The sequence below is a fragment of the Rhineura floridana genome, chromosome 1 (genome assembly GCF_030035675.1).
Source record: "Rhineura floridana isolate rRhiFlo1 chromosome 1, rRhiFlo1.hap2, whole genome shotgun sequence".
Lineage (NCBI taxonomy): Eukaryota > Metazoa > Chordata > Lepidosauria > Squamata > Rhineuridae > Rhineura > Rhineura floridana.
The window spans coordinates 209797486-209814465 of record NC_084480.1 but is presented as its reverse complement, the minus strand read 5'-3'; the positions used below and the strand labels follow the sequence as shown (position 1 = coordinate 209814465).

General features: G+C 41.1%; 1 protein-coding gene across 4 annotated transcripts in view; it reads right to left on the bottom strand.

The window, feature by feature from the left end:
• The window catches only part of DSP (desmoplakin), a 51506-nt gene extending 36024 nt beyond the window's left edge, over nucleotides 1-15482 (bottom strand). For 2 of the 4 annotated variants that reach the window (XM_061591572.1, XM_061591578.1), the window contains exons 1-2: nucleotides 14473-15213; nucleotides 420-522 (exon numbers count right to left, since the gene is read on the bottom strand). In XM_061591572.1, the coding sequence (XP_061447556.1) occupies nucleotides 420-522; nucleotides 14473-14669 (300 nt within the window). In that variant the 5' untranslated portion in view covers nucleotides 14670-15213. Of the gene's footprint in view, nucleotides 1-419; nucleotides 523-13644; nucleotides 13716-14472; nucleotides 15214-15416 lie in introns of those variants that run through there. The other 2 variants (XM_061591557.1, XM_061591565.1) reach the window with 2 other exon arrangements.
• Nucleotides 15483-16980: the final 1498 nt, after the last annotated feature.

Sequence of the window (16980 nt, the reverse complement as noted above, 5' to 3'; positions counted from 1 at the left end):
CTGAGCTCCCCATTCCCCAACTGCTCCCTGGATCATGAGGTAGTCACCTTTTCTCCTTGAAAAGTATATGGAGCTGAAGGAGGAAGAGTGACACTCTTGCACAACTGTTCTTTCAAGCTCTATGTTCTTTCTAAGGCTCAGATTAATTCCAGATATCTTGGAAAAGTGAGGTGTATGTTTTCGTGCACTTTCTGTCTCTTGGGGGGGGACTATCCGGGAGAGGGGGGAGAGAAATGACAGAGGGCTGGCGCCACCAGACCTTGCTCAAAACTCCAGATGGGCCCACAGGCCTAAAAATAATCAACTGTTCTACAGTATCTTTTTGAGGTCTGCATCCTTGCTTGCTTATTGAAAGCAGTGAAGCAACAGTATCTCCCATGTTAACATCTGTACAGACACAGTGAAGAACCAAGACTTACAGGCTGTACTATGAGTTCAGCACGCATGAGGCAATCTGAACAATTTTGCAAAAGGTCTTGAATGGTGTTCTGACGCCTGGACATCGTACCAGTTCCATTTTGACTGAGGGAGGGAAACAGAGAGAGAGAGACTGAGCATCTATCATGCAGCTGTAATTAATCATGAAATTCAAATACATTTTCCAAAGGAAAGCGGCACACCTTATTCAAATTAAAATGTTGTAACCTGTGTGGCTTCACAGAGATCCACATGATATGCCTGCCCCCCCCCTTTTTGTCTTTCAACGGAGTTATAATGCTGAGTCTGCAGCCTCATAAAAACCGCTGTGGGAATATGCTGCAACTCAAATGTACTGGCTTGTGACGGTCATTCCACTAGTGAACCAAACACAAGGATGGTTGGTATAGGAAAGAGATCTTTAGCGGAGTCCATAAATGCACAGAAATATCAGGACAGCCAAAGTACTCAAGTACAAAATGCTCCATCCATTCTCCCTCATTCTGTAAATTCCTCCAGAATTATACATGATCCCCAGCTGTCTTCCTTCAAATCCCTCATCAAAACACACCTTTTCTGTGAAGTCTGGATCCCTTGGCTCTCACTTCAAATGAAGCCAAAGTACACACAACTGTATTTGTTTTTGCAGTTTTCCCTTGTTATCCTTGGCAATTCCTTTCCTCTCTCTGCCATCTCCTCTCCTGTCTAAATTTAGGCTAAAATTAGGGACCTGTGTGTTTACTTACATTATAGTACAAAGCATCATGTGCACTGCTAATGCTAATAAATAAATAAATAAATAGAAATGAAATAACAACAACAACAATAAAAAAGTTGTTCAGGCTTCTGCACCTGGTCCTACCAAACTGGAACCTGTACCTCAGACAAAAGAACGTAGGGCTGTATTTTCTAAACCATCCTACAAAACCAGATACTATTTCAGATTCAGAGATGTGATTAATTGGTGAGCGTATTGCCAACCAAATTTATGTAATAGATCCAAAAGGCCTAGGTATTACAAGGTTTTGGTAACAAAAGAACAGCACTTACACTTTTGCAACTACTAATGTTATATCCATGTCAGTATTCCCAAGTAAACTGATTCTGTCTTGTATGAGATATTCAGAGCCCGTTATGGAATTTGGATTATATAGACCCAGGGAGAAGGGGTCAGAGTGAATAGGAATAGTTTAGTGATCTACTCCATTTAGAAGATCTATACGTAGGTGAAAGGTAACAATATGGTAGTGAAGACATTATTAGCTTTGGATAACCTTTTTTAACGTATGCTTTATTGTATATTATATAGAAAGAATACCTGTGTGTAAGGTTGGTTTGCAAGTGTTTGGCCATGCTGGGATTCAGCCACAGTTGCAAGCCAGCACTAGTTGACTATGGGTGAGGTGCTGCAAACTAGAAGCCACACCTCACTGATGGGATCAGAGCTCTCAAACAAGCTCAGGCATTTCCAAATGGAAGCGCCTATATTAAAATGGAAACCTTAAGAAAGTAACTTCCAAGCCTAACCCAGCCTGCTGTGTGCACCACATTCACTTCTACTGGGTTTTCCCTGCAGCATAGGTTCATATCTATCCTGTGTACTCTGACTAGAACTTTTTTAGAAAAACATTTTTCATGAATGTATTCTCATGCCTTTCACAGTCAACAAGTGTGTTGCTCATCCAGTGGCTTCAGTGAAGCATGGCTTTACACATACAGGTTCATTGTTTAATGAATGCAACATCAAGTGACAACTGGCACATACAAAAAGGTCATACGATCAAATGCACAAGGCTTTAAAATTATATTTTAATTACATTTTTTTCTGTCGTATTTTACAGCCAGTAAGCAATCTTCTTATTACAACAGAGACTGTCCCTCCAAGTTTTAGGTAAGCTCTAAGTATGATCTAAGCAAGAAAAGGAATAGAAATAGACGAGAAAGTAATCAGACAACAACAAATGATAAAGAAAAGGTGGGTAAGCACAGCTCACCTCCATCATCTATGAGGGAAAGGGCCTTTTTTGTAGCTGGCACCCCAGTTGTGGAATTCAACCTCCCCAGATGCCTGCTTTAATGTCCTTCTGGTGCCAAGCCAAGACCTTCTTACTTTTCAGGGCCTTTGTAACAGCTTTTAAATCAGTTTTATTTCTTGCCCTTTTGTTTTTTATCCTAATTTGATCATATTTTATTATGTTATTTTTTGAATTGTTGTTTTCACCTTTCTTGTTTTTATTCACTCCGACATCCTGAGCATGTCTAAGACAGGATGGCTTATAAGTGTAAATAAATAAATAAATAAAATACTGATTTGGTTTTCATGATGCAGTCATTCAGCTCTCATAACTCATCAAAAGCTCCCAAACCAATCCATGGTTGTTTTCCCCCCACCTCCTAATTTCCTGGTGTTCTTCTATAAAATGTAACACATTGTAAAACATAAGGTTGTCTCCAACTAAGTCCTACTCATAGTAGACCCAATGCAATTAATAGAACTAGGTTAGCCATATCCATTAATTTCAATGGAACTCCGCTGAATAAGAGAAACATTGGATACAACCCATAATTATTTTCAATGGGACAATTCCCCCTTTCAGCTGAAATATCATTGAATGATTTTCAGTGATTATCATTTTTTCAGTGTTTAACATTACTAAATGTTATGGAAGTCCATGTTTTGGATTTCTGTTCAATAATTCCTAGTATCCTTTTTGATGTGATCATTTTTCTCAAGGCATGATATACTCTACATCAACTATGCACGGTGAAAATTTCAGTTGGATGTGCCTTTACTGGTGGAACTCTAGCATTTATAGTGTGTATGGGGTTTCAATGGGATTCTCTCCTATGGCAAATTAAGGGTGCATTCATACGGAATACAGCAACACAGAGAAGTGATACAGTAAAGCCTCTACATCAAAATAAATCATGTGAAAAGAACTGTGTTCAAAACTAATGTCACTGATGCTAATGATATTGGCTGTACTCAGACACAGTGGTAAACTATGGTTCATAGGAATAGGAATGAGCTTCAAACAGCTTCAGGTTTATAGGCTCTCTCTTCCCTTTTCCTCCTCTGGCACAACCATGAGAAGGAGATTAGAAGGTTCCACTTCCATTTTTATTAAACACTGCTTGCCATAATGCTCAAACCCAGACAAACTGTGGTTAATCAACTGTGATTTACAGAAACAAGCCAAGTCAAACCTTGGGCTCATAAAACATGCTAGTTTCAGCAAACCATAGTTTAGACTGACTATTTACGGTTTAGCTGTAACACTAAACTGCAGTTAATCAAAAACAGACATGAAACCTTTTCATCTCCTTACAGTAGTGCTGGAGGAGAAGGGAGGGAGTGTATATGTCTAAGGTTCACTGCTGCTTGCTACTGTAGTGATCAGCCATAGTTTATTATTATGTTATCTCAAAGCCATTGACTAAATTTTTTTGGGGGGGGGGGAATGCCCTGCCTGTACCCAGAACAGAGAGACTCTAAAGCCAGTGTGAACAACTATAGAACTATATATAGAACAACTATAGAAGGCATCCTATCTATGGTAAGGAAAGGGTGAATAGATTAAGTCTGAGTATGCTTTATTGCACTGCTATATTGTTGCCGTGCAGGATGGCAAGAAAAGGTGCCAAATTTTAAAAAACGCCAAATTCAAGCAGGACTTCCAATTCTTCCTTTGGAATTTGGCACTGCGGCTTCACCAGTCCAGCACCTGGCATGATATGATGTCAAGTAATTCACAGGTATGTGTGGCTATGCCAAAATAGTCTTATGTGCCAAAGGGGGAGGCCCAACAGGCCTAATTAGGCCCCATGTGTTGGAGCTTCCCCACCGCCGCTGGATGGGATGGCTGTTAGCTCAAAAACTGCAGAGCTAAGGAAAACATGGCACTTGTGTGACCTCATCATGTAAGAGTTCCTGCTGATATAATCACTAGTCTAGATGCTTCTTAGGCCCTTCCTCCCAATTTAGATGAAACCCTTGCAATAGGCAGTGGAGAGTGAGAGAACACAGAGAGGTGGACCACCAAAGAAGTCAGTAGGAAATTGCATGGAAATGGAAACCCAACCAAGCACCTTGGCACTACTGTGAGCCATAAAGTGTACAGACATTATTCCTCATTGGCAGGTAGAAGGCTCTGTAAGTAGACTGGTTGCAATGGTTGTTGAGGAAAATGTGTTCCCTCTGGGTGAGAACAAGGGCATTTTAGGTAGGACCACATATATTAGTTTATATGTATTGGGCCAGCATTCAGATAACGCACTAGAAAAAAAGTCAGCTTTCAATTAATTTTGTGTATATCCCCTCCATTGTGGAGCCAATATTCTCCTGCACTGAAAAAAAGAATGAAGGAAATGTATCTGTTATAGTAAAATCTTCATTTCCTGCCATTCTCACTGTATGCATTTTGCAGCTGCTACCTTGGAATTGCTAGGTGTTGTTTGCAAATCAACAATTTTCCATATTTTCAGCATCAGCCACCTGTATGATTTTTTATGTCCCCCTTTGCAAGGCATTTGTCAGGCATTCTGAGTGCCACAGCAAAGGAAAGAAAGCAGTTGCCCTATCACCATTTATCATGACATTTTCTGCTTCACCCGTGGGTCCGGCTCAGCAATCTGCTTAGGCTCAGTGCATGTGGCACCTACCACAGATGTGCAGAGCCCAATTAATTGGACTGATGTACAGAAGTCACCCAACTTGCATAGAAAACCCAGGACAGGGTATTTGTATGTGAGAATATGTGCACATGTATGCACACATGCAATACAGGTGCTCCATCATGAGTGGAATGCATTTGTGTTTGAGGTACACAGAAACAGGACTGCTCTCACCTTTATGTTTTCACACAGAGACTGATTGGCAGCTAGCCCTAATTATTATTTTTTCAGATTGTAAACTCTTAAATGGCAGCATATAAGAGCCATACCCAGACACACACCCTTCTCTGGATATGGGTGGGGTGGACAGACAACTCTACACTACTCAAGGAAGAATCCTTGGGGCAGTGTTACTTAGGTGGGGCACCACAAGCAGAACTCTGACTACTGACTTTTAAGAAAGGTACAAAAGGAGTTTTAAGAGTTGCTTTAGATACATTACTTCTGTGTGTGTGGGTACACATGCATAACCAACAATTTTTATAAAACCTTAATGCTCAGATTTAAATAATTAAGCAATTCTCCCATGTGAGAAAGGAATTGCAGTTTCCATTTTTGTCTCCCAACAAACCTCCCTGAACAAGCATGAAAGGCACACTGGATAAGAACCTAAATGCACAGAAAAAACACTGCGTACCATGATTTAATCATTGAAGGACACTGTACAGTCATTGATGTGTCGAGCTGACATGCAACTTCTGACACATTCTAACCCTTACAGAAACATGCAACCAAGAGATTCTTGGAAAGGAAGATATAGTGAAAAAGATGGCAGTGTGTCCAACGCTGTTGTGTATTAGGTGCACTAATACTTCTGTACATGGATCAAAAGTACAGAACATTTCAGATGTTCCCATTTTATAACTGGAGAGGACAACTAAAACAGGCCTCCTCACACTATCAGGAAAATAGGAACATCCCATGCCACTTTGCAATGTCTGTCCCACAGTTAGGCTCTAAGGTCTCCTGAGTTTCTCCTCAAAAGTACCTGCCACACTCATTTGTACAATTAAGCACTTGATGCTATGGAAGAAGGCAAATCCAATTTCAACCAACCAATCCCTACCTCTGCCAAGTTTCCTACGTCCTCAAGGTTGGGGCATGGGTTGTTGTGCCTAAGTCACCCATGATACCTACTTCAAAATAGCCACTGGTAAAGATGACATGCTTCCTTTCAGAAAGAATCCAATTTATCAATTGTTCATACAGTCACAGTCCATTGTAAGCTTATTATACATTTCTAAGTTCCAAAGCGACTTGAGCATACATAACTCTGAACCCAATTGGATGCTTCCCACCAAACATTTAGCCCCAATATATGTCTCTATTTGTATTTATCACTGCTGTTGCACACAATTTGCAAAAAAGGGAAAATCAAGTCTAGATCTACACCATTAGTAATTACTGTTTGAACGTGTTCCCTCCAACCCCCAGAATGCTACTGTGATTAAAGTTCCCACTGAACAGTTTGTCTCTTAAACGTTTAAAACATTAAAGCATTGTGGATAGGACTGAATCCCCTCATAGCAGACAGGCTGCTGCCTTGCTGTCTCTCTCTGGGCAATACAGCAGGGAGGTTGGGAGTTCAGCAATATCTGGAGGGCTGCAGGTCCCCCCCCTCTATCACTATGGGGAAGGATCATAGCTCAGAGATAGTGTATCAGCCTTGCATGCAGAAGGGCCCAGGGTCAATCCCCAGCATCTCCAAATAGGGCTGGGAGAGACTCCTGCTGAAACCCTGGAGAGCCACTGCCAGTCAGTGTAGACAATACTGAGCTAGATGGACCAATGGTCTGATTCAATGTAAGGCGCTATGTTCCTATATTAAAGGGGATAAAAATGGCAGATCCAAAATCTGTACATTTCAAAACAAACCCTGAAATATATTAAGTAGCTTGTTTTATTTGGAACAGGTTAAAGGCTTTTTGGATAACCATAAATTTTCATAAAGAGGAATGTGATGATGCATACAGAGATGAAGCTAAGTATGTGGTGATAGTGTATAGAGATCAACTACACAATAAATTTTGGCAATCAGAAACTTCCACTGAGGTCTTGATCCTGGCGCTCTGATTTACTGTTTCCTATGACAGTATGAATATTGTGCTTGGCAAATGGCCACCACAAAGACAGAGGGGTGACTGTAGCTATGCCTACAGTAAATTTAATGACATAGCAGAATAGTATGTTATATTGTAAGTATATTTCATTAGTATCTAATGTTTTGATTTTGTAAAAGTGTTTGTTGTATATCGCTTCAAAAAAATTAAAATGAAGAGATTAATACATTCCTCAAATAAATAAATGAGGCAAATCACAAAGAACTTTACTTCCCTTTTAAAATGCAAGAGGGAATTATGCAGGTGCTAACAGCAGCCTGAGGCTACACTAAAACCACTCCTGGCCTTCAAAAATTAGAACCTAAAAGAAGACATTAATCCTTCTAGGGATTTTCCAATGACACTATCCCCCACTGTGCACTCAATCACTGCCCTTCCTGCAATAAACATTCTCCGGCATTGATCCTCTCTCCCTACTTTTGTTGTCTTTAACCATGTTTCCATGCAATACATCTGCACCATTACTAACCATGGTTCCCATCTTAACCAGTTCTTTAAATGAGGGTTTAAAGTCACTTTGCAAATCTTGATCAACACAGAACCTGGTTAGCATTAGCACTGGTACAGAAGTACTAATGAACTGTGATTAAAAGCCAATAATGGAAGGAAGGGGAGAATAAATGCTGTAAAGGGGAGAAGGAAAGAAATATACAAGCCCACAATCTACTTTTGATCCCTTAACCATGGTTAAGAGAGCAGCAGACTAACATCTGCACTGGGCCTGAATGGGGATTTGAACATGATCTCTCCACTATAGTAAATCAGCTTCACTCTTTTAGGACTGTGTACCCATACCATTTGGCTTAAGAGGAAACATCACAGATAATGCCACAGCACATAGGCATCAAGTGTGCTGAATCAGCACACCAAACGTATTGAAAGCTCTTAATTTGGAAGCTCCTCCAGAGTCTGTGGCAAAGAGGTGTTACCCACTTTCCTAATGAAAGGCTGAACCCTTTCACTGAATAAGGCAGTGTCTTATGTCTAATTATTCACTGTGCGTTGCAGCACTCATTGCTTCTAGTGGGGATGTTTTCTCTCTTTCCCTCTCTCGTGTTAACCCACCTGCAATAATTAACTCTACATTTGAAGTACACATGGCAAGCAGGATGTGCTCTTTACTTTTTATCGTGTGATCATTTCATTAGTCATAGCATCTAAAGGACACTCCTTGGGCACAATTTGGGATATTGTGATGAGGTGGCAGCTCTTCTTTATTAGCAAAGAAGAGACTTGGGCAGGGCTCTACAAACTGAAACAAATATTTAGGAAAATCCTGAAACAAAAAATTAAGCTGCAATTCTGGTCTTTGCATGACTGTACAGTCTGCTATTCTGGCTTGTCTGTGCAAGCTACTTTGGAAAGACATTTGCTGTAGCAGATTTTTAAGCATCTGTATGCTAATTAATATGAAGGCAGGGATTATACACTTGGAAATTAAATGCAGACCAACTTTAAAGGAAACTATTACAGAAACATTTGGTACTGGGCAATGGTAACACAGCAATTAAGAGAGTGAAATGTAAAGCAGAAAATCCCCAGGGAAATATTGCCATGAACTCTCTAGGGAGCCAGATGCAGGCCACTATCCTTCAGCACCTCACCAATAGTGTGGGAACAATAATCTTGACCTCCCTGTATGTTATTACTGTTAAGATTTCTAAGATAACGCACGCAAAGTGTTTTCTAAACTGCTGCCCTTCCAAGCCACATGATGGGGAAAATCCTCTGGCTGAAAATGGCCATCCTGTTATAAAGTATCCCAGAGAGAGATCCAGCAGCAAGAGATCCTGCATTAGAACTGAGTCTGAAAATAACCTTCTGTTGGTGTCAGTAGAAGGCTGTTTTCAAGCCTAAATGAAGTGTGTGATAGGAGGGAAAGCTGTGGAATAGATGTAGATGGACTAGGACCAGGGAGACTCACGTTCAAATTTCCAGTCAGCTAGGAAGCTTACAAGATGATCTTGGATCAGTCACCATCTCTCAGTCCAACCTTCCTTACAGGGTTGTTGTTAAGAAAAAATACGTGAGGGAAAAACCACGTACACTACTCTGAGCTACATGGAGACAGGCAGGATAAAAAAGTAACAAGTGCAGAATAATATTTTCAGTATACATGATTTTTGATCATAACTATCTTCCTCCTCACATGGTGTCCCATAATTTTTATCACATTCAGCATACTGTTGTGGATTTAATGACATGCTGGAAGTCAGTTTGTGGACCCCACACACCTATCCAAATAACATAGCACTGATGTGGTCCCCCTGCACTTGTTTGTCATGTAAATACTTGCAAAAGTCTGTGTGTCCACAGATGGCAAACACCATTGATCTATAGTTACAGGAGGCAACACTACTGGCTGTATATAAAGTCATTTCGTTTCTCTTAAACCTACTGACAGTAGTTAAAGCTATTGTGCTATTGTGTTCAGCAGCATGAACAATTTCAGAAGTTGACAGCATTGGTGGTTTAAAACAGTGCTAGAGCTGTTGTAAAAAAAAAAGGCAGAAATAGACAAGCAACTGAGAGCAGCAATATAGTTCCCTGTTGATTGAGGATCCACAGAAACCACTCTCTTCCTCACTTCCCAGGATTACAGAAGCTGGGAACATTACAGAAACAGCTTGCTCAACCCCTTGGGGCAGGGAGAGGCTGCCAGTGTATCTGAGCAAGGTACTAGTTAATAAAATGAACAAAGGGCTATCAGAATATCTTTGTCAATGGGACAAAGACCCCACCCTAAAGGTAACTATGTTGAAACTCAGATTGTACAGTCACTTTTGCATTTAAAATTTCATACATAACATAAAACACACCCCATTATTTCTATACAATATTTCTATTTAGATGCAATTTGGAAAAAATGGACTAAATGCCTTATCTTGAACACTAATTTCTGAGGTGTATAAATGTAGCATTGTTATTAATGCACACAAAAATGCACCAAAGAGAAATAAAGAAAATAGGCACAGAATTCTTTCAAATATAAATATGCAACTGTTTAACATGTGCATCTCTGAAACGCTGCATGCACCTCAGCAATTGGAAAGTTATTGGAGAAATATGGATTCCTCTTATTGCTTCTTTTTTGTTATTGTTTTTACAGGCTTCCATTACCTAACTCACTTCCTTTGCTCCCAGTCTTACTAATCTAATTTTAACTTGATTCAGTCAGTAAATTCATGGAATGAACTAAAGATATGCTATTATTAAATACAGAATCAAGATATCTACCCTAGGGTCTATCTTGAAGGATTCTTCTGAGGTTATATATAGCAGTAATTAAATTCTGGTAACTTTTGACCAAATGAAAATTTGCAAATCTCCTATGTAATCAGCCTCTGATTTGCGCCCCGATAAAATTTAACCTGTGAAATACAAGAAAACAAAGCAACACTTGCAATACTCTGTGCAGTCTTAACTAGCCAATCACTGATTAACAACAGATGAGTGGGCAGCTCCTTTTAGGACAATACACAGAGGAGGAACACTACTTTGTGAGTTTAAAGCACCAAATTATACTCACAAGCAGCTCAACTTTCTCTAATGAAATTCTACAAGATACCAATTTTAGGAAAATCAGTCCTGAACTTGGCCTCCAGTACAAACTGCAACAGAAAAAGTACGAGAAAAAATACATATTTATATAAATAGTTAGCAGACCTACTTGTGTGGCATTTCATATGGGACTAGCAGCAAAAGGAACTAAGCAGAGCTACTGCATGTCTCCACTTAGGCTGCAATCCTAACCATGTCTACTCAGAAGTAAATTCTATAGGATTCAATATGGCTTACTCCTACATAAGTGGGATAGGATTGCAGCCTTATTTATCAATGGGCTTGTATGGGGCCCCTGTTCAACTACATCTGCACAAAGGAAGATATATGTGCAACAGCAGCATACTGGAATCAAGGCACTGATTCCAATTGACAGGCAAAAGTCTCCAGAATCCTAACAATGGTTGCCAGGTTTTATTGCTGCAGGGCTCCTGTGCTTTTCAGTTACATGATAGGCAAAAATTCAGCAGGCTGGTGAAGTTTAACCCACTGAATTCCTCCATGTTCCACATCAATGGAAATGTATGCCCATGATCATAGATTGTACTGTATTTGCTAAATACAATCTTGCCTCTACATAGCTGTTACTGAGCAAGTCTGATTTAGTGAAGGAAGTATCAGATATAAAGTGTAATCCTCAACATATTTACTGAGCTCATTAAGGCTTACACCCTAGAAAGGAAGAATCGTATGTCTAATTCCCTAAAATTGCTCTTCCCAGAGCTGGTGCATGTACTTAATGTATGAACTGATTCCACAGAAAATCTTTTGTGTTTGGGTGATGTGGCACGATATGAAAACTCTACCAATAATGTTTATTTGTGACGGTTCATTCACACATGCGTATCTCTCCCCCACCATGCTGTTGTCATCAAGGGTCAGGTGTGATTGTGTGAAGCAGCCCTAAGTAGATGTGGGGCTTAACCCAATGTAGCCTCATTCAGTGGTTACTTTTAGGCAAGTCTCTTTCAAGTCTTCATTCCCCATTTGTAAAATGGAAATAACAATTTAGGATGAATTAAGATATGTGAAGTTGTTTTCAGTGAGAGTTTTAGAGTTTAGTCTTAAACAAATAGATATGAAGGTATGCAACTAAGACAAAACTTCTGCTGTAGTTTTTACAAGACCCCAAAATAATTCTATTTGCTTCCACATGATCTCACTAAGGAAAATATCTAAACAATATAAATACTGTAACTGTTCTGATGTAAGTTCCAACATTATATATTATACTTTAACAATAAACCTAAAATCTCCATTATGATCTTTTTGGGACCAAGTGAAGATGCTTTTTATTTTCCCCAGGATTTTCTATCTTAATGTTTTTAGTCCTTTTTAGATCACTTATACTGTTTTTATCCTCTGCTGCTGGATTTATTCTGTTTTAGATTTGTTTGCATTTTGTATTCATCATATGATAAAGTATTTGTGAACTTGTCTTGCGAAACTGCCTACACCCAGTCCCTCAGAGGGAAAAGCAACATAAACTGAGCACAAGAAATAAAGTGTACAGGGTTCTGATATGAAGAGGCAGGGAGGGGATGAGAATGGAATGATTTTTCAAACACAGAACACAGAAGGGGGCTTAAAAACAAGCATGCTGTTTTACCAGCTGCCTGTGGATACACGCCCACACACAAAGTGCAGCCCAAGTTTTGAAAAAGTAAACAGCTGGGACTGTGAACTTGTGTTTTTATCATTCATGTAGACGGATCAACTTGTCCTCAATTTCCTACAGTCGCTTATCTACATTCCTCTGCAAATTTTTACATTCTTAAACACCAGCTATCATACACCACAATGATCAGTAGTAATGAGGCACCATTACTGGAACAGCTTCAGGAGTTTTCATAGGGGCCTCTCCAGATGTCCTTTTTACAGCGCATTCATGCTGATTTGTGCTCATGATGCTATTGCAGTGATCATACACAATCCTGCTTTCAATACTATTTGCACTCACAAGAGTTTTGGGGTGACCATATTGCTTCATCTCCAATCAGTACATATCATGTACAGCTGAAATTCCATAATTTTTCATACCACAAATGTTCTTGTTTTTCCCCCCAGCTTACAATGTGGTAACATTGGGGAAGCACTGCAGAACAACTAACAAGACAGAATAAATCTGCCACTAATGCACTATTATTGTGTCAAGAACATATTGCAGAATCTACCAGCAATAAAACACAAGTTTGGAGAGGTCCACGGTGCAAAGAAAGGGTATGTCCTGCTCAACTCTCCTCCCTCTACAAAAAAAATTATCAATAAGCAAATCAGCTGGTCTTTCATTTTAAAAAGGAGAGGAGTAAAAAACCTGATTTGCAAAACATATTGCAATCAATCTCTAATCTGTAAATTCAGTCCCCCCAATCTTAAATGTGTAGGATGGGATCAGATTGTGGCTATTCAGTAAAAAGGGCAATGCTCAGAAGTACTCCCCATCACAATTATTTCACTAGTCCCACAGCAGAACCACACCAATGAAAACAGGTTCTGAGGCAGTCGATTAAACCCAATCAAATGTAAATAATAAATACAGCAAGGTAAATGACTACTTCATATGCTAATGTTTTTCTTATACAGAAAGTTATTTCATGGTGGAAAGACCACAATCTGCATGTAGATTGTCACATATGAGTCTCCCATCTTTGTATATATACTGGCAAGCCACAACTTTCCTGCTGCATGTATGGTCACTGAATTACACATGTGCAGGACTGAACAATCTAGATGAAGCTGAGGCCAGTTACTGCTCCCTGATGAATGTGCTACATTTGTTTGCAACACATTTATTGAATTTTTCACCTTTTTGGGTGCACACTTGCAACATCTTAGATGTACATCTAAAAATGTAATGTGTGAAATAGCTTACAGGTCAGCATTATCTTGTAAACAGCAGTGCCTTCTGAAGAGGAAACATTTAAGCATGAAGCAATACTACATTTTTCTTATGGCTGAAGACCTTCTCAGCATTGATTCTTAGCCTCTCCCACAGATACAAAGGAAGTCTCTTTTACTGTGAATGGAGAAGTTGCAGTGGTCTTTTCCTAGGGGAAACTCCAATCCAGGAGGTTAGCAGCCAAAGGCATGTAAGAGATAAGGACAAAAGCAGCCATAAAACCTCACATTTTCAATGAGACCAAGACTGCTGGAGGACAGCCAGCTACAAAACACAATAATGGGCGCATGAATTCAATAATTAGTTGTTCCATGCGTCTCCCCCTCCACTTGCAAAGAATTGTAATCCTCCCCTTTAAAATTCAGTAGCAAACATCAACTGAGCCAGACCCAAAACAGTCGCCTACAAAGAATCAGCCTGCAGTCAGATGTTGCAACAAGAAGTTCTGGACTTTGTCGTGCGCTTATTTTTAAAGAGGGCCCAGAGGAAATAATCTTCCCAGTACTCCAGATGCACCACTATCTTCTCTCCCTGTAAATCAAGTACAATTGTGGAAAGTGGGGAGGGGCCCGGTATGTAGGTTGATCTACTGTTCGTTTCTTAACACTCACTGAACTCGACCACTATTTATATTCAAGGCTAGGGGGTCTATAAACAGCTGCAGGTTCCAGCAGCAAGGCGCAAATGCCCACTTAACGCGTGCGTTTGCTCCACCTTAAAACTTCAATGCTGACTTTGTAATTTGCGGAGAGGCACAACGCTCGCACAAAGGAAAGCACACGAGCGATTTGTTGTACTTACGTATATCCTTCCGAGCTGATGTCCGCTCCGTAACTTTTCTGGACATAGTACATTTTATGGGTATGGCTGGTTGCCCCTCCGCCCGCCATCATCGCATGAGAGTTCATCTCGTAGCGCATATCCGGGCCGGACTCGGCTCTGATCATCCTCCCCATGCCCACGGTGTTGAGCCTGGGGTGGGATCCATTGATGCTCATCTTGGCGGCTGGCTTCGTTCAAACTTGGCGCCTCGGAATCAGAAAAGAAGACCCAGATCAGAACAAAAGCACGAACTCCCACAGGAGTCACTGAATTGGGGGGGGGAGGTTACTGCCTCTCTCTCGAGCTCTTTCTGCCCCCCGCAACCTTTGTAAGGCGCAAGTTCTCACAGAGTTAGTTCCGGACAAAAGAATAAAAAAAGTAAAAGAGCGAGCGAATGCGATGACCAAAAGTCCCTAAAAAAGAAAAAAAGTGTGCAAAAGAGAATGCAGACAGCGGAGGCAAAATGACTGGCAAAGGGAGGTCAAAGGCCAGGGGGGTACTAAAGAGGAGAAGGGTGTCTGAAGGAGAAGGGAGGGGTCAAATCAGGAGCAGAGTGGGAAACAACCTTTCGAAAAAAGGGAAAGAGAGAGAGGCAGGGCCTGGTGGTGCTGAGCAGCCGTGGCTGTGTCCAGGTGAGAAGGCAACAGAAGCTGCGACGCCGGGGATGACGGTGGTGGTGGTGACGGCGGGCGGGGAGAGGAGGAGATCAACCAATCCCTTCCTTACTGGCACAGCCGGAAAGAAGAAGCCGCACCTTTTGGACTCCTTTTTTCAACTTGCAAACCTGGTCGTGGAGCCTCCGCCCCTCCCGTCCATTCCAGTCCTCGGCTCCCCGCTCATAAAAGCGTTTGTGTGTTGTATGAGAGACTTTAGGACCTCCCTTCCTCCCTCCCCCCCCTCTGGCATTTTCTCTCCGCATTCACCTGAGCCCAGCCCAGAGGCGAGGGAGCCAACACCTGGCTCGCGGTTACGTCCTTCCTCAACAGGAAGAAAGAAGTGCAGAGTCCCTACTGGCCCCACCCTTGGCAACAAGGAGCCTTTGAAAGGCGCGCCCCGGGGGCTGGGCGACGGAGCGGTTTGCGCTAGTGCCATGGGAGAAAACCTCCCTCTCTGCCTCCAAGACGCTTCTTTCAGTGACCCCAGAATGACGAAGTGTTGCCGCTTTTTCTCCCACATGTTTTAAATTCTATCGCATACAAGATGTAATGCGGATTGGACACTTCCCAGTACCTTTTAATCGCCCCCAGACTGGCAGGCTCGCAACAGGGTAGATTCCCCTTCCTACGGATGCTAATCTTGCTAGACTGGGCAAACACTTTCAGGAAAAGCTCATGGCTGCCTGGTTGGTCTTGAACCCCCCCCCCCCAGGGCCTTTTCTTTGGTGGCTCCCCATTTGTGGAATGCTATCCCCAGCCAGGTGTGCCTGTCTCCAAGGGGTTATTGACTTTTTGGAGGAATTTGAAAACATTCTGTTTACGCAGGCTTTTGATGAATGAGACTTCCTAGCAATCCAGGCATCACTGAACAGAAGAATTATATTTGCAGTTGTTTTTAGACTTTTTTTTTTGTCTGTAGCCAATTTTTAGATTTAATTGTAATTGTTTTTAGAAGGTTTTTAATTTTTTTGGAATGCTTTTTGTTGTTGTTGCTAAGTTGTTTTGTTTGCTGCTCTGGGCTCCTTTGGGAGGAAGGACTGGATATAAATTTTAAAAGGAAATAATGATAATGGTAGCAAAAAATCTAGCGCTCTTCACATGACCTATTCTGGGGAAATGAATACAGGAGCAACCAGCCCTGCTGGTAGGCAAAGTGACTGAACACCAGCAAATTCCTAGCTATTTCATTTATTATTGTGGGGTGTTTGTTTTGTTTTTCTGCCTTGGACAAGGAGAGGCACACTTATGGGATATTCTGCCTCATGCCAAAATAAAATGATCAGCTTTTCATGGCCCCAATATTTGTGTGTTCAAACTGAAGGCCTGAACACAGTGCACACATAAACTACACACACACATAGACTGTATGCATGGTCCAGTTTGGACAGTGCTTCAGGGGTCCCATCCACCTCTGCAAGTGGTGTCAACATGCCACCACTGCCTCAGCCACCTACCTACATTTTGATCCTGCATTTCAGTACACAAAGTACATGGAAAACAGCTACAGCTCAAATGCTTTGAAAATTATAATGGTTGATGAGTTCATTAATACATTAAACTGGACCAAGACAAGCTTCTGTTTACACAGCTGAAAGAGAGCAACCTTTGGAAGAACCTGTATTCTGAAGTGGTACAGTCATAGGAAGGCTGTATCACATGCTTTTTCTGATTATGTAGGTCGGTCCCCTGAGTTTGTGACAGAGCTGGCTTTACCGTTACAGAGAGTGATGTCTCAAACAGCGGATTTTGAGTGTCATGAAAGGGTAGCAAATTGTTAATTATTTAATTTATTATTGTATTTTTACTTCCAGGGAGAAGAAGAGGTGCTTGT